At 44.3% G+C, this 24,284-nt stretch overlaps 1 protein-coding gene across 1 annotated transcript in view; it reads left to right on the top strand.

The window, feature by feature from the left end:
- Window positions 1–2,982: 2,982 nt before the first annotated feature.
- Window positions 2,983–24,284, top strand: part of SH3RF1 (SH3 domain containing ring finger 1) — a gene marked incomplete at both ends in the record, with an annotated part of 180,987 nt that continues 159,685 nt past the window's right edge. The window contains one exon of the mRNA XM_080709753.1: window positions 2,983–3,375. Coding sequence (XP_080565879.1) covers window positions 2,983–3,375 — 393 coding nt within the window. The remainder of the gene's footprint in view (window positions 3,376–24,284) is intronic.

Here is a 24,284-nt window from a genome sequence, read left to right as displayed (position 1 = left end):
AAGCTCAAGAACCATGACATAAAAGGTTGCGGAGAGAACTGAATTAATACATGAGCAGTATTTAGCACTGTTCCTGGCTTACAGTGGATGATCACTGTTACCTGTTATAACTTTTTCTTAGGTAAGGGATCCTCATTTGTTTTGAATGTTTTAGTTGTGTGGTCCTGGCTGGCTAGAGACCAGAGGATACTCTGAGATTCCTCTTTGAATTATCAGTCTGGTGGGTGGCCTGGCAGATATTTCTTGCATAACCTCTGGGACTTTTTCCTCCGTATTTCTGCCCACTTTTGAGGAAGGGTATTTGAGATAACTTTTTTGTAAGTGGATGATAAGTACAAAAAAGATAACTTTGAGGTCAGTGCCAAAAATTTAACTTGTTTTCCCTCTCAATTGGGTCTGGAAAAAAAAAAAAATCTCCAAACCTATGAAACACCGTGGGGTTTTCAAGACTACACTTCAGAGTTTACAGGTGCGCGCCTGGGGCAACCAAAACAAAAACTACGTGATGAAGATAGCTACTCCCAGGCTCAGATAAAAGTGGTGCCTCCCAGCTAACTTCCAGGCGCCAGCGCCCCAGAGGTCAGACTTTGCCTTCTCCCGGTTAGGGCGGGTATTAAGAGCTTCCCGAGGTTGGGTTTTCCTCGTCGTCTTCCTCCTTTCCCGTTTTGAGTCTTGGGGTCAGCAATCCTCCAAACCCGCCTGGGGTTTGTGTCCCAGAAGTCTGGATCCGGGCAGGTGAGGGAGCCACGCCGGGCGGAGGCGGCCCCAGGGGTCCCGAGGCTGGACAGCTGCCCTGCGACGGTCCCCGACGACTCACCTCGCCTCTCCCGGACCTCAGGGGCAACACTCGGCTCTGACTCCGCCGAGTGAGTGTCCAGGGCTGGGCGCAGTGCCGATGGAAGGCAGAGCAGGATCTGCTCCCGCCCGGGTCCCCGGCGCGCTGGGCTGTCCAGGGCGGAGGAGGGGGGACGCGGCGGGCCTGAGCCCCGGGCTCCTTCCTTCTCCCCCCAGCCGCCACTCCCAACGCCCTCCCCTCGGCTGCGGCGAGATCTCCTTCGGGAGAAGGCGCCCGTCTCCAAACCTCCCTCCTCGCTGCCCCCGGGGACCTCGCGGCCCAGACTCCCGCCCGGCAGCATCCCCCTGGGGGCCGCCCCCACCCTGCCCCCGGGGCGCGCAGGTACCCGGCGCCGGGGGAGGCGCTGTGGCGCGGGCCGCCCCCTCCCGCCCGGGCTCGGCCCCTCCCCTCCCCCCTCCTCCGCCCTCCCCGGCTGGGCAAGCGGGAGGCGGCGGCGCGGCGGGCCGTGTGAGCGCGCGAGGGGGCCGCGGAGCGGAGCCTCCGGTGCGGCCGCGGCCAGGGGCTGCGCGCGGGGCCGCGAACAAAGAGGAGGAGCCGCGGCGCGAGGTAGGGCGCGCGGGGACCCCGCGCCGGGGGCGGCGATGGCCGAGCCCGCGCCCCGCGCCGGCCGCCCCGGGGGCTGCGGGACCGGCCGCGGCCTCTGCGCCTCCCCGGCGGCCGGGGGCTGCGGGCTCGGGGCTTCCCGGGGCTCCGGGCTCTCCGGGGAGGCGCCCCGGCGGGCGGGGGGCGGATCTGTGTCCCGCGGCGCCCTGGGGGGGGGGGCTGAGTTTTGCAACTTAAGGCTGCACGTTTGATTTTAAGTCCTTGAAAAGTTCCGGCAGTCCGGCGGGGCGCTGGTGTCCTCGGCCTGACCTGGCGGGCGGCGGCGGCTGAGACCTGCGCCCCGGAGCCGAGCCGGCCGCGGCCCCGCGGGGACGGGGGTCTCGGGCGTGTCTGCGCCGCGCCTCCCGGGCCCGCGTACCTGTGCTCGGGCGGGAGGGGCCCGGCTCCCCGCGCCCACTTTGTCCAGAGCAGCTGTGGCTGCTGCCACCCATACCTTTCACCCCCTTCCTCAGAGGCATTCACCTTTACATTAATTTTGGTGGTGGTGGTGGTGGTGGTGGGGAGCGGAGCATGAATTGGCTTAAATGCATTTTCCTGAATGGCCCTATTTTTTGTATTATGCCCATAGTTTTTCCATCCAGCATTCCATTGTGGGATTCTTTCCGTGAAAATTTTGCTAGATTTTCTGAATGGGAATCCAGATCGTTCAGAAATCCTTTTTGGAGTTCGGCAACCACTGAAGGATTGCTGTCATGAAGGGATCTAACAGCTACCATGTTCGTTTATTTGCAAGCACACCTTAGTTGTATCCTTTAGAATTGTCAGCCTTCGGCTTTTTTTTTTTTTTTTTTTGAGGGGGGTTAGGTGCTATGTGCATGTATGACCCGATCACTCTGAACTTATTGACGTGAGATTACAGTGCGCCAATAAAAGTGTATTTAAAAAATTAGAGTTTTATATTTAAGATGAAAAAAAAAACACCATGTATTGGGATATTGGGATCCTTTGCCACTAGGCTCACCTGAGGCATGGTTTCTTAACTGCTGAAGCGGCTTGAAAATTGGTAACTTCCTTAGATTTTAAAATAATTTCAGGCAGAGGAAACTTTCAATTGCTTCTTCTGTTCAGCTCCTACGAATCGAGGACTTTATGAAGGCAGCTAATATCACATTCAGAGCTGGAAAAAACCCACAATGTTACTGCATTTCATAAATCCCTGTTTATTGCAGGAGTCCTGTATGATAATTGATAGCTGTTTCTGCCCGGTGGACGTCTAGATAGCTTTAGAGATTAATTCCGAAATGTTTAAAGAGCCGTTTTGTTTTTAATTGTTGACTTTGGAGTTTAGAACCACATTCCAAAGCAAAGCAACACTGTGCAGAGGAAGCACTTTTGTGTACTTTTTGGTTCTTGGCTCTTGGGTGAACTTTTCCCCTAGATAGCAACACTAATTTTCTCTTTTCCCACCCCGTTCTCTCCCCTAACTCCAGAGCAAAGTCTGAAATGGATGTTACCTGAATCATTTTAAAGTCTGCACAAGCTATGAACATTTCTGACGCCTTTTCTCAGTAAAGTAGATCAAGATGGATGAATCTGCCCTGCTGGATCTTTTGGAGTGTCCCGTGTGTCTAGAACGCCTGGATGCTTCTGCAAAGGTCTTGCCTTGCCAGCATACGTTTTGCAAACGCTGTTTGCTGGGGATCGTAGGTTCCCGGAATGAACTCAGATGTCCGGAGTGCAGGACTCTGGTGGGCTCGGGTGTTGAGGAGCTGCCCAGTAACATCCTGCTGGTGAGACTTTTGGATGGCATCAAGCAGAGGCCTTGGAAACCTAGCCCTGGCGGGGGCAGCGGAACCAACTGCACAAATGCTCTAAGGGCTCAGGGCAGCACTGTGGCTAATTGTAGCGCAAAAGACCTGCAGAGCTCCCAGGGTGGACAGCAGCCTCGGGTGCAAGCCTGGAGCCCCCCAGTGAGGGTGAGTAGCCCACAGAGGCAGTTTGGTGATTAACGGTGGTGGTGACCAAATTTCCTGTATTCTGTAGCTTGGTATTTTCTAAATCAGCCCATTGCTGGAACAGTGGGAGACTCTATTTCAGAATCTTTCTTTCTTTTTTTTTTTTTTTCTTCACCCACTAGCCTTTTATTATTTTCCGTCTTGGATTGAGATTGGGCATAAATAATGTTTTCTTGTTTACAAAGTTCTCTCCAGAAAGGCTCTATTGTCTTTTTAAGATACATTTTGGGAAGCAGCCATTACTCAATGAAATCTAAAACAGCAGTATTTTTGTGTCCATTTTAGAATGTGAAAATTTGATACGGTTTTCCCCATTTGGTGGGGTTGGGAGGATCATCGTTGTGTATGTGTGTGCACATATTCATATTTGTGTGGTGGGTAAATCCTAAATAGGAAATGAAGCCTTAATTTTTATGTTGCTTAGAGTCATCCTGTTGGTTTTATGAATGCACAGCACAGAATTCACTGGTTGGAGGAATCCTTAAAGCATGGCCACAGGTAGCAGAGTTCTGTTGCTGTGGCAACAGACTGTCACTTAGGACTACACTGTAACATCTCGCTTTATGTTGGGCTTTACAGGGACTGAAATGAAAGATTTCCATCTAAATGACTTTTCTTGGGGTTTGGGTTGAAATAATATTAGGTGAAGTTAAATATTTGCACAGTTACTATAACTTATATTTCCAGAAGACAAGGTATTGCAAATAAATATAAATTATGTTGCATATGATAGCTTCTTCATAAGATGTGCTTTTTTCATTTTTTTGTGAAAAAATAGTCATGGATATCAGATAATGAAAATAATTCTATTTTTGTTGAAAAACATAATTCTGGCAGTTGGCCAAGTTGGTAAAAATCTATTTAAAAAAAAAAACAAGCTGGATGAGAATTTTTTTTCTCAATGTTCACAGTTAATTTTGAAAACTGACTTCACTTAATATAGAGCTACCCATTGTGATGGCATTGGATAGTAAGACTTTACAGATGAGGATATCAGACAGCGGTGGCAGAGTTCTTCTCTCAAGCTCATCTTTTACAAATGATATATATTTTCATTAATAAATGTAAAGTATATAAAACATTTTGATCACTAGGAAGCTATTTGGATCGCTTTTATTTTATGTTATTTTATTTTATTTCATTTATTTTTGTTTATGGTGCTGGGAATTGAACCCAGGGGCATTCTACCTCTAAGTTGCACCTCTAGGCCTATTTTTTATTTTTATTTTTTTAAATTTAGGAACAGGGTTTGAGGATGGTTTTGAGTCTGTAATTCTCCTACCCCAGCCTCCCAAGTACTGAGATTACAGGCATGGGCCACCATGCCTAGTCCTGATGTATGTGCATGCGTGTGTCTGCGTGTGCATGTGAAGACTCAGGTTTGGTGGCAGTGCATACCTGTAATCCTAGTTATTTGGGAGGCTGAGGTAGGAGAATTGTAAGTTTGAGGCCGGTCTGGGTAACTTAATTATACCCTGTCTTAAAAAAAGGAGAGGGATCTGGGACTGTACTTCAGTGGTAGAATGCTTGCTTTGCAGGACTCTGGGTTCACTCACCAGTCACACGTACACACCCACGCACCAGATAGGAAGAGCTTTGAGTTGGGGAGGCTTCTGTCTTTGGAGCCCACATTTTGCGAAATTGCTTTCAGCTTTTCTTAGGTTTCTTTTTAATTTATGGAGTTTACTGGTACCTTGATTAGTATGTATGGACTCATGCATATTTTAACTCTAGAACCATTAATCAATCAAATTGCTAATTTCTGAGCTACCTACCCAGGTCTGCTACCTTAAGGGAGGGGGTAGATTTACATCTTTGGATAGGTTTTGTTTCCCTGTTAATTAGAATTGGGAGAACATAGCTGCTGGCTGTTAATAGGCGTGTCTTAGTTGTTGACACACCTTACCTGTTTGAGGAATGCCTGGAGTATTTGATCACTGATAAAAGGAATTTAAGGAGAGGCCTAAGCCTTTGACTTAATGTCCCTTGAATATTAAGTTTTCTTTCTAACATAGAAATTGGCTATTTAATGCTGCTTAGGTGAATGATCTTTTTCCGAATTACTAACCTCCTAAAATTGAACTTCACTTTTCTTAGGTCATTTATTTGGAGATTATTATTTTTCTGGTTTATATGATTTTTTTTTCCTGATTTGCCTCCTGTTTCTTCCTTGGTGTGAGAAAAATTCCTTGCCAAGAAGCTCAACTAAACTTGAGCCTTCTAACTTGTATAAATTGTTGCGGTGAATCAAATTAGACCTATGTCTGTTATTTTGCACAAGGCCCAGGACAAAAACAGCAAGTAAACCCACTTGGTAGTCTGAGTTGTAGCAAATGATGTGGTACTTATAAGAAGAACAACTTTCTGTTTTTCTGGTTTCTCATTAGCATTTGCTAGTGCCTTTGACTTTCAAGTATTCAGAATTACCAAGGCCACACAGATAGTCTCAGCACCCAAAAGACAAGTACATCTCCAGCACACACTCCTTTTAGGAGTAAGAATCTGTAACACAGCCACGTGGCAGTGGGAGCACACTCCTTTGGGTGATACTTCCCTGAGGTGAGCGCCTGTAATAAATCCCGAACACACATCCTCCTCCTCCAGATGTTCTGACACGAGCAGAGGGTGCGCCGAGCCTGTTCCCCCCACATGCCGTGCAAAGCTGACGGTGCGAACATGTGGGATGGGGCTTTAGTTTACTGCTCATCTTCTGCGTGCGTTACATTAGATTGTGACCATGTGGCTTCCGGATGCACTTAGCCGAGGCAGCTTGAACGTTATCAGCAGATTCAGACATTTTCAACCTGTGACACACATCTTGTTCCCAGAATTTTAGTGTTTCCTGTCTAATATGAAGAGGAAAAAGTGTTAAGGTTGGACTCACTGTGGTATCTACCAGTTCTTTACCTCAAGTAAGAATTTTTTTTTGTGTGTGTGTGCTGGAGATTGAACCCAGGAGCATTTTACCTCGAAGCTACACCCCCAGTCCCATTTTTATTCTTTATTTTGAAACAGGGTATCACCAAGTTGTGGAGGGCCTCACTAAGTAGTTGACACTGTCCGCGGACCTGCCCTCCTCCTATCTCAGCCTCCCAAGTACTGGGATTACAAGCATGTGCCACCACTCCTGGCTAGGAATTTTTTTTTTTTTTTTAATTTTGTGGATTGAACCCTGGGGTATTCTGCATCTGAGCTACATTCCCAGCCTTTTTAAAAATTTTAAAAAAATTTAAAAAAATTTTTTACTTTGACACAAGGTTTTTGCTAAGTCGCTGAGGGTTTCATGAAGTTGCTGAGGCTGGTCTCTAACCTCTTGTCTCAGACTTCCAAATACTGGAATTACAAATGTGCACCACCACACCTGGCTCAGGTAAAGAATTCCTAATGGTTGTTTGCCAGAATCAAGTACTAGAATGAGCCACAGGTAAGAGAGATAGCAGGTACTGTTTTTTTTTTTTTTTTTTTTTGTGGTACTGGGGTTCCTGGAACCCTTTTACCTCCGGGCTACACTCCCAGACCTACTTTTTATGCTTTTTAAAAATTGGAAACAGGGTCTCCTGTGATCCTCCTGTCTCGGCCTCCCAATTGTGGGGATTACAAACGTGTGTGCCACCACGCCCCAGCCTGCAGGTACTGTTTTGATGGGGTAAAAAAAAGGCACCTGCAGGAAGATTATATATGGCTATTTTACATATTATTTATTTAGGAATATATATGTGAGTATATACATGGCCAATATAGAAAACACGTTTAAGTAGTTTTTATAGTTATGACCTAATAGGATGAATTTCTGCTTTCTAGGTGTAGTTTCATTGGTTTAAGAGCTAATAATATCTGTGCACGTATCTGCCCATCTTGATAACATTATTTAATGATTTCATAATCTCCACCTCAAAAATGAAAAATTTCCCAGCAAACACAGATCACATGACCACTGATGTGCACAAATTCACACTTCATTTATCCCTTCCTTTATTTAACAAGTGTTTATTAAGCACTTACTAGGTGTCAAATTCTATATTAGCTGCTGGGTAGACAGTGATGGTCAGAACAGAGATAGATTCTGCTTCTGCACTTTGGTCAGTCTTGCATGAGAGACTGACGTAGAGGTAATGTGGGTGTGTAATTGTGATGAGTTTATGGCAGAGAGCGAGGGGGAGAGGATAAGGGAAGAACCTGTGTTTAGTATAGGAATAAGTGTGTGTGTGTGTGTGTGTGTGTGTGTGTGTGTGTGCATTTGAGCTGAGCTTTTTAAGAGTGAAATGATATTGGTTAGATGAATGGAACTGGGCAGAAGAAAGGGCAGAGGAAGAACATCCCCAAAACCTTGACCTACAGCAGGAATGGCGTGGCTCCTGGCAGGAACTGGCAGAAGGTGATTCTGCACCACGCAGTTCATGGCAGTGGCGGACGAGGCATTCAGACCACCCTGGCTGTATGGGTTAAGAGCAGACAGGTGCTTAGATAGTAAGAGCTGAGCACTTGGGATTGGAGAGATGGACCTCCGGGACTGAGGTGGTCAGCAGGGCTTTTAGAACAGGTGTCTATCAGTATCTTCATCTCTATGGGATTTGAGTTTAGAGTCAAACCAGGGAGACAGGGAAGGTAGGAGCTAGATGTGGACGAGCATGGGTGAAATTCCCTTTACCCTGCAAATGCCAAGTCTGCTTTGGTTTCTTCATGGCCACAGACGTACCTCCTTCCTCTCCCTTTTCCTTTGTTGACTGTTATGACTGAACTGTGTCCCTCAGAATTCTTCTTGCTGGGCTGGGGACATAGCTGTAGTGGTAGAGTGCTTGTCTAGCGTGTGCAGGGCCTTGCACATGCTACTACTGGGAAAAAAAAATTCTTTTTTTTTTTTTTTTTTTGTGGTGCTAGGGAGTGAACCCAGAGGTATTCTACCTCCGAACTACATCCCAGCCCTATTTTTTATTCTTTTATGTTTTTAATTTTTGTTTAATTTTTATTTTTTTGTGGAACTGGAGATGGAACCCAGGGACATTCTACCTCTGAGCTACAGCCCCAGCCCTATTCTTTACATTTTGAAACAGGGTCTCACTGAGTTGCGAAGGCCCTCACTAAATAGCTGAGGCTGTCTGCAAACCGTGATCTTCCTGTCTCAGCCTCCCAAATGCTGGGATTACAAGCATGTGCCACCACGCCTGGCTCTTTTTTATTTTTTATTATTTATTTATTTATTTTTGTGGTACTGGGGGTGGAACCCAGGGGCTTTTTCTACCTCCGGGCTATACTCCCAGACCTATTTTATACTTTATTCGGAAATATGGTCTTACTAAGTTGCTGAGAGCCTTACTAAGTAGCTGAGGCTGGTTTTGAACCTGTGCGATCCTCCTGTCTCAGCCTCCCAAATACTGGGATTACAAGCATGTACCACCACACCTGGCTCTCTTTTATTTTTGAAACAGGGTCTCACTAAGTTGCAGAGAGCCTCACTAAGTAACTGAGGCTGGCTGCAAACCTGAGATCCTCCTGTCTCAGCCTCTCAAATACTGGGATTACAAGCATGAGCCACCACGCCTGGCTAAACAAATTACTTGTTACTTATACTCCCTAGTACTGCAAAGCATGGCTCTTTTTGGAGATCAGGCATATATGTATGTATGTATATATATATATATATATATATATATATATTTATTTATTTATTGGTCTGGGAATTGAGCCCAGAAACATTCTACTTTTGTGCTATACTCCCAGCCTGATATTACTTCTTTTTTTTGGGAAACAGGGTCTCGCTAGGTTGATGAGCGTCTCACTACTTGCTGAGGCTGTTCTCCAATCTGTGATCCCCCAAGTACAGGGATTATAGGTGTGTACCACCACGTCCGGCAGTATCAGGCTTTTAAAGAGGTGGTTAAGGTCAAATGAGGTCACACACATGGGCCCTAATTCAAAGTGACAGGTGTCCTTGTGAGAAGAGAGGACGGGGACACGGAGGTAGAGCGCAGACATGTGACGTCTTGTGAGGAAGACGGTCACCTATAACCCAGTGAGAGACATTATAAGAAACCGGCCGTGCCAAAGCCTTGATCTTGGACCTCTATCTAAGCTCTAGAATCGTGAGAACATACATTTCTGTTGTTGAGCACATCTTGTCTGTGGAAGCTTGTTACAGCAGCCATAGCTGACCTTTTAAAGGTCAGTGCCTTGAGTGGCCTCTTGGTCTACCGCCAGTCCCTTCAAGTCCTCCTTCCCTCAAGAGACCTGTAGTGGTCGAGCCCATCTGTGACTTCACTTCTGAGTTAAATACTCTTGAGAAGTTGTTCAAGCCTGCTCTGCCCACCTGGACTCCCCAACTTGCCTATAATTGTAAAGTAGACAGGAATGTTATGGGAGAGTTGAGGCTTATATGACACTGTACCAAATACACAGAAAGTTTGGTAGGAGAGAGGAGAAAGTGTCAGGAGTGGAGGATTCCAACTGCTTTTGTCCCTCCCCCCCACCCTAACAAAGTAGATTCATCTCTAGCTGGAGTCTGGCAGGATGTATTGGTGTCTTAACAAGTTATTCAGTGGAAGGCAGCAGAAAGAGAAACCGAGGGAGGGTCAGGGAAACAGCAAGGTAACTGAGGTGCTCTGGGTAAATGCTGAAAACCTACTGCCAACAAGGAATTACACTTTGGGTCATCTTTTTTTGTTTTGGTACTGGGGATTGAACCCAGGGGTGTTCTACTTTCAAGTTATGCCCCTATTTTTTAACAGGATCTTGGTAAGTTGCCGAGGATCTCCCTAAGTTGCTGAGACTGCTCTGGAACCTGCGATTCTCCTGTCTCAGCCTCCCAAGTACTGAAATGACAGGTGTACCCCACCATGCCTAGCCCCTCGGGCCATCTTCAGTGTCACAACAGTGAGCAAGTGTCTCTGGCAAGCTTTCAGACTCCGTTCTGTGCAATGATCTATACTATTCTAGGACACAGATGGCATTAGTACGTGTTTCTGTTCAAAAGCTTACATTCTGGGGAGGTAAAAAGCACAAGAAAGAGCAAACAAGGCAACATTATCTTGAAGCACCAACTGGTGGGATAAGATGGAGATTAAGTCTCTGTAGAATAAGGTTTGTGCCAAATGCTCCGTTCCTTGGGGTATGCACCCAGTCAAAAGGTGGATTAAGTGTGGATCAGAGGGGTCAGAACAGTCCCGATGTCTTTGCCGAGTTGGGTTGAGGGTCTATATTAACTTGTACTGGACCTGGGCAAGACATTTGATGTGGTAGTTTGGATTAAGAATCTGTTTTGATGTTTTAGAATGACTGAATAGAAAAAGGTGAGTTTTCTTTTTTTCTTTTCTTTCTTGCCAAATGACATCTGATGCAGGTATTCTTGACCTTGTATTTTATTCATCTCATTCTTTATTCATTTCCCCCTCGTCCCCCACTCCAGCCCTCATGTCTGTTTTATTCCTGACCTTTATCTTTTTCTTAGGTCAGGCTCAGTGGTGAGGCTTTACACTGTGTTCATAGTCTCTTTCTCTCTTTCTCTCATGCTAGGGATAGAATCAAGGGCCTTGCCAAGGCTAGCAAAATGTCCTTTCTTTGAGCTACCCATCTCCAGCCCTGGGCTCTGGGATCTTAAATAGGGTGATGGAAAGCAGGGATGAGGAAGTGAGTCTGTGGCAGACACTAACCAGTCATTTAAACAGAGAGATGCCTGATGATTTTTCTTATATTTGTGAAGTAATCATAGTCATGTGCATCTCACAAGTTTTCTGGGGGTGGGGTAGGGAGTGTTACATTATTTGAAAATGGGAAAGAATATACATTTAAAAATGAGTACCTAAAAACATTTTGATTTTAAGACTATTCAGCATTATAAAACTGTGCTCTTCAGTGTGGGGTATGTGTGTATCTTCCTGGACCTTTTCATATATATTTATATGTGATAGAGCTTCATACTCTGTGTAGTTGATAACTGCCAGTGCATTTCATAGAGCTCTGAAATCATCAGCATAAAGCCGCAGAGCCCTGAGGGACCTTAGCTCTACCGCAGAGAGATCGGAGGGATGGAGTGGGGAGAGGGGCTGAATTAGGTTCATCTTAGACTCTCAGAACCCTTTGTAGTGCTTGGCACACAGTCCATGCTCACAGGAGGCTCGCAAACGAATGAGGGAATAAATGAGTGAGTCTGGTCTCTCTAGGGATTCTGAGCTGTACATTCCTGTTGGGGGCTTTGTTATCCGCTTTCAGGTCACCTGGTCTGGCTTGGGAGGGGCACAAACTGCTCATCCAGGTGGGAATTGTTTGCATGTAGACAAGTTTCCAGGACCAAGTGGGACTGATAACCAGGGACCCTGACTGATAAGCAAAGACACTGACAGTTTCCTTGTTTACCCTTCATCTGTGACCACCTTGATGTTTTTCCTTGACTCACCCCATGGCTGCTTTGCTGTCTTCTCTGATGACAGTGTTTTGGTTAAAACTCTCAATGAAAGCAGGAATACTGGTGGAAGGACAGAGAAAAGAGATATCTCTCCTCCCAGCTCCCTCTGCTGTCTTGTTTCTCTAATAATAATTTTCTATAAAATCATCATGCAAGAGACTTCTAGTCAACCAATCAGTAAATCAGTCAATCAACATTAACACCATCCATTACATGTTCCATCAGGATTTTATGTTTCATCCTCTTTTTTTGTGCTGTTTCTCAACAATCTTTAAAATAGGGACTATCATTTTTCTCAGCCCAGTAATAGTTTGTCTTAGTTGGGGGTGGTGGTGCACACCTGTAATCCCAGTACTTGGGAGGCTGAGATAGGAGGATTGCAGGTTTGAGACCATCCTCAGCAACACAGCAAAACTGTCAGCAATCTAGGTAGATCCTGTTTCAAAAACAAGAAACAAAACAAAAAATACATTAATAAAAAGGGCTAAGGGTATAGCTCAGAGGTAGAATGTCCCTGGGTTCAATCTCTAGTAAAATGTACACACACACACACACACACACACACACACACACACGAGTTTGTCTTACAGATATTGCAAGAGTTGATGTACAAGTATTTTGAAGATTATAAAGTCTATGTAAATGGATGTTTTATTATTATCATTATAAAAGTAATTATTAGTCTTCTTTACCATGGACTTTAATATTCCTATTTGGGGGGATAAAAACCTAAGTAATTGAAAATATATCATAAAATGGATCTAAGCTGGATGTGGTGGCATATGTTTGTAATCCCAGTACTTGGGAGGCTGAGACAGGAGGATCCAGGTTCACAGTCAGCCTCAGTTACTTAGTGAGGCCCTCCGCAACTTAGTGAGACCCTGTTTCAAAATGAAGAATAAAAGATAGGGTTGGGGGTGTAGATTGGAGGTAGAATGCTTCAACCCCCCCAGTACCACAAACATAAGTTAAAAAAAATTAAAAAGAATGGATCTTTAAAATAGAACTACACGGAAGGGGGACACAGGCTCAACTACTTTGTCCCTTCTGTAGGATAAGTAGCATGATGAAAGCTCATTCTTTTTGGAAAGCCCTGGGAATTACTTTTCTCATTTTCTCTATTTGTGTGTTGCTTAATGACTGGGACATATTCTGAGAAATATATTGCTAGATGATTTTTGTCATTGTGAGAACATCATAGAGTGTACTAAATACGAACCTTCGTGGTATAGATCAGTCACTTGAAGAGGCCTCTTGATGCGGGAGAAACATGGTAAAGGTAGGATGCATGAGGCTGTTGCCAGTGTAACTCAGCAAAGTCTTATAGTAAACTTAGTTTGTTGTTTTTTTGTTATGGGTTGAACCCAGAATTGCTTTCCCTCTGAGCTGTACCAAAAACCCTTATTTTTTTATTGGAAACAGGGTCTCACTATGTTGTTGAGGCTGGCCTCTAATCTGTGATCTTCCTAGCTCAGCCTCCCAAGTCCTGAGATTACAGGTGTGCACCACCATGCCCAGCCTAAATTTATGGTTATTTTTATAACTGGAAGGAGAACACTATAAAATAATGATAAAAGTAAATACATAAGCCATTACACTGTCATTATAAAGTATTGTGCATTGTACATAAACGTATGTATGATTCTTTTCCATGACCGGCAGTGTAGTAGGTGTCTTTCCACCAGCATCCACCATACACACAGGAGTAATGTTCGCAGTGTGACCTCATGACATCTTCCATGTCACAGTGATGATTTCTCAGCTTTTTTATAATCTTAGGAAACTGTTGTTGTATGTGCTGTATGACCTTGACTAAAACAAGCATGCATGATTGTACATCACAATTGCCTCAACTTTCTTTTTAAAACATTTTTCCTTTGGGTACCTGGAGAGAGTACTTTGGGTACTCAGTTGTTGCTGGCTTGGCCCACGGGGAAAAGGGAAAATTAGAGGGAGAAGTCCCTCCTCTGCCTGCACCCTGGGCGTCAGCTTCTCACAGCCCACAGGAGGAGCCTTTCTCTTTTTTTCACTTTCCCATCTCTGCTCGCCCAGCCACCTGCCACTGCCCTGGTCCTGCAATTGGATTCTACACTTTCCAAGTGGCTTAAGGAGAAGCAGAGGGGAAAGTGACAGAACAAAAAGGGGGAGAAGGAAAACAAGACACCTGTGTCCCTCTTTTTCTTCCTCAAGCTGCCATCCCAGGTTGCTCTTTTTGCCCCATCATTAGTTGGTGGCCTTGGTGAGGAGAAGAATCAAATCAGAAGCACAGGGTTAGGAGCCTGCCGTAAGGTGAGGCTGGTGCTGGGGCCAGCGAGGCCATTGCTGGGGCCAGCGAGTCAGGGATCGGAGCCTGCCGTGCAGTGAGGCCGGTGCTGGGGCTAGTGAGGCTGGGATAGGAGCCTGCTGTGAGGCAAGGCCAGTGTTGGGGGTTCCAAGGAATGGGATTGAAGCCTGCTGTGTGGCGAGGCTGGTACCAGGGCCTGCGAGGCTGGGATAGGAGACTGCCATGAGGTAAGGCCTGTGCTGGGGCCTCTGAGGCTGGGATCAGAGCCTGCCATGTGGCGAGGCTGGTGCCAGGGGCTTGGAGAGTGGGATCGGAGCCTGCAATGCAGCATCCACAGGGAAATATCATAGAAAATAAAAAATCAGATGCTTTCCCCAATATGCAAAAACTAGGAAGAAATGGGTAATAGGAGGAAATCTAGTTGAAGAAAGGGCCCTGTGGAGGAGCAATTAAGGTGACCTATCAGAGGGGATGGGAGGGGAGAAGATGGAATCTCTTTAAAGCACATGATATACTTTAAACAAATATATCAAAATCAATCACTAAATCAAACATGGGATCAAGGAAGGGGGAGGGAATGGGATGGGGACTGGATAAAGGCTAATTGGATGATGTGTGCTTGTATATCCTCACAAGTCTTGCATTCCATTGAGATGTTTGACTACAATGCATCAACAAAAATACATTTAAAAAAAATCAGAGGCACAAAAGAAACACGGAGTGAGGCAGTCATTCAGTTCCTGTGTCTGTATTCCTCCTGGCCACGGTCTGTCTTTTCTTTGACACACCAACACCCTGGCACCCCTTGGCCCACTTCTCTTCTTTAACTCTCCCCTCTACCAGGAAGAACGCCTGCTTTCTCCCCGCTCAGTTCAGGCACTCACTCCATTGGTGAATTCATGCACTCTCCTGCCGTTTGCTGAATGTGGCTGACACCAACCCGAGGTAGTATGTGAAACCCCCCCCCCCCTTTTTAATTGTAAGGTCAAAAGGCACAGGAATTACTGCAGTTCATTCTGGCCAGATTCATTCATAAGGATGCATTAACAGCTCAACAATCCAGTACCTGTAGCGTCCTGAGATAGACGTCGGATAGAAATATTTTCTATAGGGACACAGAGTGAGCTCAGCCAAGCAGACGAGGCCTGTTTACACAGCAGAGGATAGTGTTGTGTACTGATGGTAGAAATATTTGCTTGGAGACGACTTTGCCAGGAAGGCTCCCACACTTTGGAACTTAGAACCCCCACCCCCCCAGGCTTTTAGCATGAAGAATATATATATCTCCACCCTCCCCTTTAAATTTTTTTTTCCTTAGAAATTTCTGTAAATGGCAACTTAGAATTTCTAAGGCCCAGAGCCACCCTTTCCGAGTCCTCCATCCTTCCCCGCATGTGCGCCTGCCAGTGCCTAAGTCGAGGGTGGTAGCAGTTGCTTTCTGAATGATGCCATATGGGTAGCTGTAAACACAGCCCTCTCAAAGACAAAAGTGTGATGGGCTCTTTCGGGGTATCTGGGAAGGGAATGGAGGTGCTGTTTCAGATGGTTGACAGTAGCAGTTAAGTAGTAGATTATTTGCACTGTGAGACATGGGAAAAGTGAGCAGTAGGAGGATGTGCAGATGAAATTGTAAATTACATTAAATATACTGGAGAAAGGCAAGGGCTGTCAGTCAGGGTGGAAGGTTTTTCTGTTAGCTTAAGGAAATAAATTTCTGAAAGTTTTTTTTTTGTGTGCAAGAAAACAATCCCTTTGAAACATTGCATTTTCAATTCATTATCACACATATATTTCCCTGTTTATCTTTTATGTGAATTTTCATGATTTTAAAGTACAGTGAAGATGGACATGGTGGTGCATGCCTGTAATCCCAGGACTTGGGAGGCTGAGACAGGAGGATTGCAGGTTCTAAGCCAGCACTAGCAATTGAGTGAGGCTCTCAGCAACTTTTAGTGAAACCCTGTTTTCCAGGAAAAAAATAAAATGGGGCTGGGAGGAGGACTTGGAGGTAGAATACCCCTGGGTTCAATCCCCAGCACTAACACACACACACACACACACACACACACACACACACACACACAGTTGTGATTGGTCCTAAACAGTGATATAGACATAAACTTAAAGTTTGCTTTAGGATGCCTCATATCTAGTTTTAATTTAAGTAAGGTACCCCCACAGCAATACAGTAGCAGTACAATATCAATATGTCAGTATAAGATGCCAATAGCTCTGGTATTTATATAAAATTTCCAGAAGTGTGTTTGAGCCCTAATGTCTGAAAGTCGAACATTAGATGTGGTATAAGGGCATTTAATTCCTATAGAGCCCAAGATATACTTGCATTTTAAATTAAATAACTGCTTGTTTTAAAAATATTTTAAAAAAACTTTAAAAGTCCTTTCAAACGCTGAACTCATATGTGTCTAGCGTATGTGAACCCTAGGTTTGATCCCAGCATCGAGAAATAAAGAAATAAAGCAAAAAAATAATTGGACACATTGTTAGACATTAATAATTAAATAATAAATGTAATAAGATTACATTTCAAACCTTAAATTTTTGCACAGTCTGTTCCGTGACATTTTGTTAGCAAATCTCTCCTTTCCCTCCATTATTAAACTTGGTATTTATTTATTTATTTAGGTGGTACTGGGGGTGGAACCCAGAGGCTTTCTACCTCTCGGCTATACTCTCAGACTTATTTTATATTTTATTTGGAAACAGGGTCTCACTAAGTTGCTGAGAGCCTCACTAAGTAGCTGAGGCTGGCTTCGAACCTGCGCGATCCTCCTGTCTCAGCCTCCTAAGCGCGGGGATTACAACGCGCACCACCATGCCCAGCTAAACTTGGTATGTATGTATGTATGTATGTATGTTTGTATTTATTATTTATTTATTTGTGGTACTGAGGTTCCTGGAAGCCCTTCTACCTCTGGGCTACACTACCAGACATCTATTTTTTTTTTTTAATATTTTTATTTGGAATCAGGGTCTCTTAAGCCAGAGCGGCTGGCTTCGAACCTGCGCGATCCTCCTGTCTGCGCCTTCCAAGCGCGGGGATTACAAGCGTGCGCCACCACGCCCGGCTAAACTTGGTGTTTTAAACACAGGCTTGGATGAGTGATTTCCAGCATTTTATGTGTTCTTCCTTTTTTTCCCCCAGAGTTGAACACAACTGAGAAGCTTAGATCTCTAAGGCTAAATAATTTTGCCACTTTGGGTAGGACTAATTATTTTCATTCATGTCTAAATTGTACTAGTATTAGCACTTCTATTTTTTCTTTTCTACTCATTTTAATGAAACAATTTCAGAATATTAGAAAATACGGGGGGGGGGAATGTGATACTGAAACTGCTTGAACACTGTTGTACAAAGACTGATGTTGCTAAAACAAAGCGCTAGTTGGGAGGCACCGTCCTGTGACAGCTTGAAGTGTTACATATCACCTGGGTCAAGGAAGCCCAAATCTAGACGGGTGTGGTGGCGCACACTTGTAATCCTAGCATTCAGGAGGCTGAGACCAGAGGATCACAGTTCACAAACAGCTTCAGCTACCTAGTGAGGCCCTTTGCAACTCAGTGAGACCCTGTTTAAAAAAAAAAAAAAAAAAAAAAAAATATATATATATATATATATATATATATATATATATATATATATATAAAGTAGGGCTGGGGGTGTAGCTCAGAGGTAGAATGTTCCTGGGTTCCATCTCCAGTACCTCAAAAAAAAAAAAAAAGTCCAAATCTGTCTTTAGAAAATAGTGAGTCTCAAGGTATGAGGTGTGAAAATGTATTATGTATGCAAGTTCAGGATTTCCTGTAATGGTCAAAAGAATGAAGAGACTACTTTCTTGTCTGGGCTTTGATTTTAGTGCATCGCTTCTCTTCTGTGGGCTCTAATGTTGCCTTTTCTAAAATGAGGCTTACAGCCAGGTATAGCGGCACATGCCGATAATCCCAGTACTTGGGAGGCTGATACAGTAAGATCAGAGGTTCGTGGCCAGCCTGAGCAATTTAGTGAGACCCTCATCAACTTGTTGGGACTCAGTTTTAAGGTAAAAAAAAAAAAAATAATAAGGCTGAGGTATAGTTCACAGGTAGAATGTCCCTAGGTTACACCTTCAGTAACAAAAATAAACAAACAAACACCTCAAGTCTTATCTGAAATCTGCGTTCCTTTGAAGCCCTTAAACATAATTACCTAGCAAAGGTCAACTTTGATATTGAACACTTACAACAAACTGAGTCTGGTCTCAGTATCACCTTGGTATGACGAGCCTCGACAGCATCCATGGACAGCAGCATTCTGGTCCCCTGTTCCCTTAGAAACCCACATGTGCCTGCGATGGGCTCCTTCAGATGAACTGTGAGGGAGAGTGCAGAAGCCAGGACAGTTGAAGCCTGACTCAGGCTCAGGCTCCACGTGGGGCTGGTTGCTCAGTGGGTCTCATTTTTCCACTTTTTCTCTGTTCTGCCTGAATAGTACCCTCATGTAAAACTGTCACACTGCCTAAAATTCCAACAGTTAGAACTTACCTTAGTAGGTAAGCCCTTGTTTTGGGGATTAAGTTTCCAGCACCTGAATTAGGGAGCCACATTCGAACCAGAGTCGCGGGTAACTGAGTTTCTTTGGGGTCAGACAAACTAGGAGGGGGGCAGTGCTGGTGAGGAGCTTGGCAGAGGTGGGGTTCAGGGAGTGACCATGCAGTCTGTCTCCTGCACTGGGACACTTTGGAGAATAAAGGGGTGGTGTTGATAATTTTGTGGTCAACTGGACTGAGCCAGGACTGTCTGGGGCAAACAGGGCCATCTGGCTCCCTTGCTGAGGGCAGCTTGAGCGAGCCTAGGATACAGGAGAAGGTTTCATCAGGTGTAGGGAAGATGCCAACGAATACAGAGCCCTTTTCAAACATTTTCAGGGCAAATGCCAAGGAATTGACTTCTGCCTCTGAATGCTTCTTTTTGTATACCCTGTGGTCGCCATTGGATGGAAAATGCGATAGAGAGTCTCTATTCCTTGTTATCTGTGTGGCTTTTGGGCATGGTTACTTCCTTAGCTTAATTTCTTCACTTACAAAATCATGGTGATAGAGATTTCCAGTCGCCAAGGGTTATGTGAGATAAGAAATCTTAAGTGCTCAGGACCTAGTAGTTGTTCAGTAGACATTAGTACCTCAGTTTTCTTTCCAGAATTAGGACTTACTTTCAGTTTTCTTTCTAGAAGTTAGAACTTTTAGTACCATATCATGGTTATATTGTGAAATAAACACGTGTGTGTGTGTGTGTGTGTGTGTGTGTGTAGGGGTTAGTCCTAGTAATTAAATTAGCCAACATGTATAATATTAATCCTATAGAACATTTAATACTGTTTTAAATAGCCAACTTAGACTTTAGGTAACCAAGCAGTTTATAAGTTGGTGACTATGCCGGGCGTGGTGGCGCACGCTTGTAATCCCCGCGCTTGGGAGGCGGAGACAGGAGGATCGCGCTGGTTCGGAGCCAGCCGCATGTGCTGGTTTAGGAGGCCCTGTTTCCAAATGAAAATATAAAATAGGTCTGGGAGTGTAGCCCGGAGATAGAAGGGCTTCCAGGAACCCCAGCACCACCAAAATAAATAAATATAAATAAATAAATTAAAAAAATATATAAGTTGGTGACTACAAATTATACTAAATATGTAGTTTAGTCTTGGTTCTACTACTAATTATAGTATGAGCTGGTTGGATCAGCTTCTGTGGCTGGGTGTGGTGGCACATGGTTGTAATCCCAGTTCTTGGGAGGCTGAGACCTGAGGATCAAAGATTTGAGGACAGCCTTGGCAACTAGTGAGACTCTCATCAACATAGTGAGTTCCTGTTTCAAAATAAAAATAAAATAAGGCTGGGGGTGTAGCTGAGAGGTAGAATGCACCTGATTTCAATCCTCAGTACCAAAAGAAAAAAAAATTGGGAAAAAAATCGTCATCTGTTGGTCTACTGTAAAAGAAGATGATGGCAAGCAACCTAATTTTGTACCTCTTCCTCTTCTCTTATCCTATGGTAAGGTATTTGGCCAGCAAAATTCACCATGTTATTTCCTTCCTTCCTTCCTTCTTTCCTTCTTTTTACCCCTCCCTCCCTCCTTCCCTCTCTCCCTCCCTTCTTTGTAATAGCTCTAAGAGTTTAGAGCACTCATTTTGGTTTAGTTCACTCTTTAGCATATTATTGTGTGTGTGTGTGTGTGTGTGTGTGTGTGTGTGTGTGTGGTACTGGGGTTTCTGGAAGCCCTTCTACCTCTGGGCTGCACTCCCAGACCTATTTTATATTTTTATTTGGAAACAGGGTCTCTTAAGCCAGCGTGGCTGGCTTTGAACCTGCACAATCCTCCTGTCTCCGCCTCCCAAACACAGGGATTACAAGTGTGAGCCACCACGCCAGGCTTTTAGCATAGTATTGAAAAGACTTAGATCTATCTGTTAGTCAGTTTGCTGTTTCTATGACAAAATACCCGAGACCGTCAACTTAAAAGAGGAAAGCTGTATTTTGGCTCACACTTCCAGAGGTGTCAGCCTGGGTTGCATGACCCCATTGCTTTGGCCTGTGGTGGCACAGTACATTGTGGTAGGAGTGTGTGTGTGTGTGTGTGGGGGCGGTGTTCACCTCTCTTGGTGGCCAGGAAGCTGGGGGTGAGGGTGGGGCTGTGTTCTAAGTATCCCATTCAAGGGCTCACCCCCAGTGACCTGACTTCTTTTCACTAGGCCACCCCCCTTCCCCATATACTGGGTGAAAGCCAAGCTTTGTGGGGCCTTTGGAGATATTCAAGACCCAATCTATAGCAGTCCCTAAAGACTTTCTGTAAGGGAAACTAGGCGCACTGTGCACTGCAGTTCTAATTTTAAAAAATGTATTTTAGCATCCGATTTCTTTCTTACTTTTTGTGACTGACTAATCCCGATTTCTTTCTTACTTTTTGTGACTGACTAATCTCATTTTGCATAATGTTCTCCAGTTCCTTCTATTTCCCTGTAAATGATGTAATTTTGTTCTTCTTTATGGCTGAGTAAAATTCCATTGTGTACATATCGCATGGTTTTAAAATCCATTCATCTGTTGATGGATATCTTGGCCGGTCCCATAGTTTGTCAGTGGTGAATTGTGCAGCTGTGAACGTAGATGCGCATGAATTAGTTTGGTAGGTTTGTTTCCATTTGTTTGGGTAGATACCCAGAAGTGGTATTGCTAGATCATATGGTACGTTACTTTCCATTCTTCTGAAGATCCTTCATACTGTTTCCAAAGTGGATACACTAATTTTCTATCCCACCAACAATGTATTAGAGTTTCTACTTCTCCACATCCTTGCCAGCATTTTTTGTTGCGTTTTGAATGATTGCCATTCTAGTTGGAGTTAGGTGAAATCTCAGGGTATATGCATCTATCTGATCCCTAATATGTGGAAGCTAGGGAGAAAATGGGTCATAGGAAAAACTCTAGAAGAAAAAAGAGAAACTATAGATGAGCAAATAAGGCGACCTATGAGGGGGGTGGGCAGGGGAAGAGGGATACTCCCTAATGTGCATGATGTCCATTCACAAACACATCAAAGTCAATCACTAAGCCAAACATGAGAAGGAGGGAGGGGGGGAGAGGGAGGGAATTGGGGAAGGGCAAATGGGTGATGTGTGACTTGTACCCTATTAAGATGTATGACTACAATGCACCAATAAAAATTTTTTAAAAATAATGTTAGGAAAGATTATTATGCCTTCACATGGGTGTTTTAATGTTGTTGTACAGACAGACAGACACACACACACACACACACACACACAATGAATGTTTGCACGTATGCATGTTGCATTTTATTCCTCTGTGGCTGATTTTACCTTTTCTAACCTTTTCCCCCCTCTTCCTGCTTCCATTGCATTAAGTATTAAATGTTATTGGTCAGTCTGTCCACGCTTTAGTTATTTTTGTAATTTCTTATCTAGAACAACCAGTTGCCTTTTTTTATGTGGCTGGAGCCATTTCTGAAACAAAGGCTCTTCCAGAACTTGGTAACCTTTCCGATTTCCCTTGGAAGCGCAGCCCCAGTGAAGTGGCTTGCTACGTATGCTTCAGCTTTCAGTAGGTTTGTGTATTATTTTTTTTTTTTTAATGAGCTTCTATTTATGGTTGAAATAGTCACTGGTTTTGTAGAGTAAGAAAGGATGCTGGGTGAACATTTTATGAAAACGGTCATTTCCTGTCTGAAGAAGTCTCTGAAAAGGCTATTTCAAGAGCTTGTTGGTAACTTATTCCAGTGCCTTGCAGCCTTCCTAGCCAGGAAGTATTCCTTCTGTAGCAAGTATAAATCCCTGTCCTTGCAATTTAATCTCAGTCCTCTCTTCCCATCTTAATGGAAAAGAAGCGCTCCCTCGCCCACTCTTCTTTCTGACCTTGAGGCCTGACCTCCTCCCCAGCCATCTTTTATCAGGATTAAATAACTGTGTTTCCTCTCCCTGTCCTCGCAGGACTCATTTCTAAACATTTTAATCATTTCAGCTGCTCTCCTTTGGATGCTGCCCAGCTCTTGTTCATCTTGGCCGGGTTGGGGTCCTAGAGCTCTCTGGTGGTGGTAGAGTTCTGGGTAGGTCTCCTGAAAAGCGGTCACGGGCCCCTCCTGAGCCAGTTTGTTTTTACCTTTGTGTTTACTTGCCTTTAAAATATGGCTCACTACATGGCCGATCCATCCTTTGCTTAGCCCTCAGATTTTCTTTTTTTTTTTTTAACTTTAATTTTCCTCCATCTCTTATTTAAGTGATTAGTTTTTTTCCATCACCTTTCCAATTAAACTGTCCCCCTGCTGTTTCCATAATCCTTATGGCGGTGTCAGCAATTTGCAGCTATTAACGGGAATTGAAAAATGTCAATCCAGATGCTATTTCTTTAATAAATGTTTGTAATTATATGGATGCTTGATCTTAAACACATATATAACTTGTTTATTACACTCGAGTATCCTCTGCCCCAGTTTGGCATTTAATTGTTTTCTAATGAATTGTGTTTTAGTCTTGTCCGGTAGACTGAGTTATAACAAACCTGAAAGCAGGAGCAAAGTTTTTTATATCTCTTCCCTCGTTGTTTTTCTTTTTCATGCTGGGGATTGAATCCAGGGCTTCTCCCATGCTAAGTATGTGTTCTGCCTCTGAGCTATACCTCCTCCTGCCTTTGGTACTGGGGATGGAACCCAGGGGTGCTCTATCTCAGAGCTGTACCCCCAGTCCTATTTTATTTATTTTTATTTTTACTTTTTGTGCTGCTGGGGATTGAACCCAGGGCATTCTACCTTTGAGCTATAGCCCAGTTCTTTTAATTTTAATTTTTTTTATTTGGAAGCAGTGTCTCACAAAGTTGCTGAAAGCCTCACTACATTGCTGAGGCTGCCTTTGAATCTGTTTTCTTCCTGTCTCAGCCTCCCAAGTACTGGGATTATAGGTATGTGCCACCACCCCCAGCTTCATTTATTTATTTATTTATTTATCTTTTTTTTTTTTTTTTTTTTTTTTTTTGCAGTACAGGGCTGGAACCCAGGGGCATTCTACCTCTGAACTACACCCCCGGCCCTGTATTCTTTCTTTCTTTTAAATTTTTTGTTCTTTTGGTGGTACTTGGGGTGGAACCCAGGGGATTTTCTACCTCTGGGCTATACTTCCAGACCTATTTTATACTTTTTTTGTAATCAGGGTTTCACCAAGTTGCTGAGAGCCTCACTAAGTAGTCGAGGCTGGCTTCGAACCTGTGCGATCCTCCTGTCTCAGCCTCCCAAGCGCTGGGATTACAAGCATGCGCCACCACGCCACACCTGGCTGATTCTTTATTTGGAAACAGGGTTTCACTAAGTTGCTGAGACCCTCACTAAGTAGCTGAGGCTGGCTTCGAACCTATGTGATCTTCCTGTCTCAGCCTCCCAAGCGCTGGGATTACAAGCATGCGCCACCATGCCACACCTGGCTGATTCTTTGTTTTGAAACAGGGTCTCATTGAGTTGTAGAGGGCCTCACTAAGTAGCTGAAGCTGTTTACAAACCCAGATCCTCCTGTCTCAGCCTCCCAAATGCTGAGATTACAGGTGTGCACCACCATGTCCGGCTTTTTTTTTTTTTTTTTTTTTTGAAACAAGACCTCACTAAGTTGGGGAGGGTCACTTAATTGCTGAGGTGGGCTTT

Source organism: Muscardinus avellanarius (assembly GCF_963383645.1).
Source record: "Muscardinus avellanarius genome assembly, chromosome: 14".
Lineage (NCBI taxonomy): Eukaryota > Metazoa > Chordata > Mammalia > Rodentia > Gliridae > Muscardinus > Muscardinus avellanarius.
The sequence above is the reverse complement of the archived record's forward strand: the minus strand, read 5'-3'. Positions and strand labels throughout refer to the sequence as shown.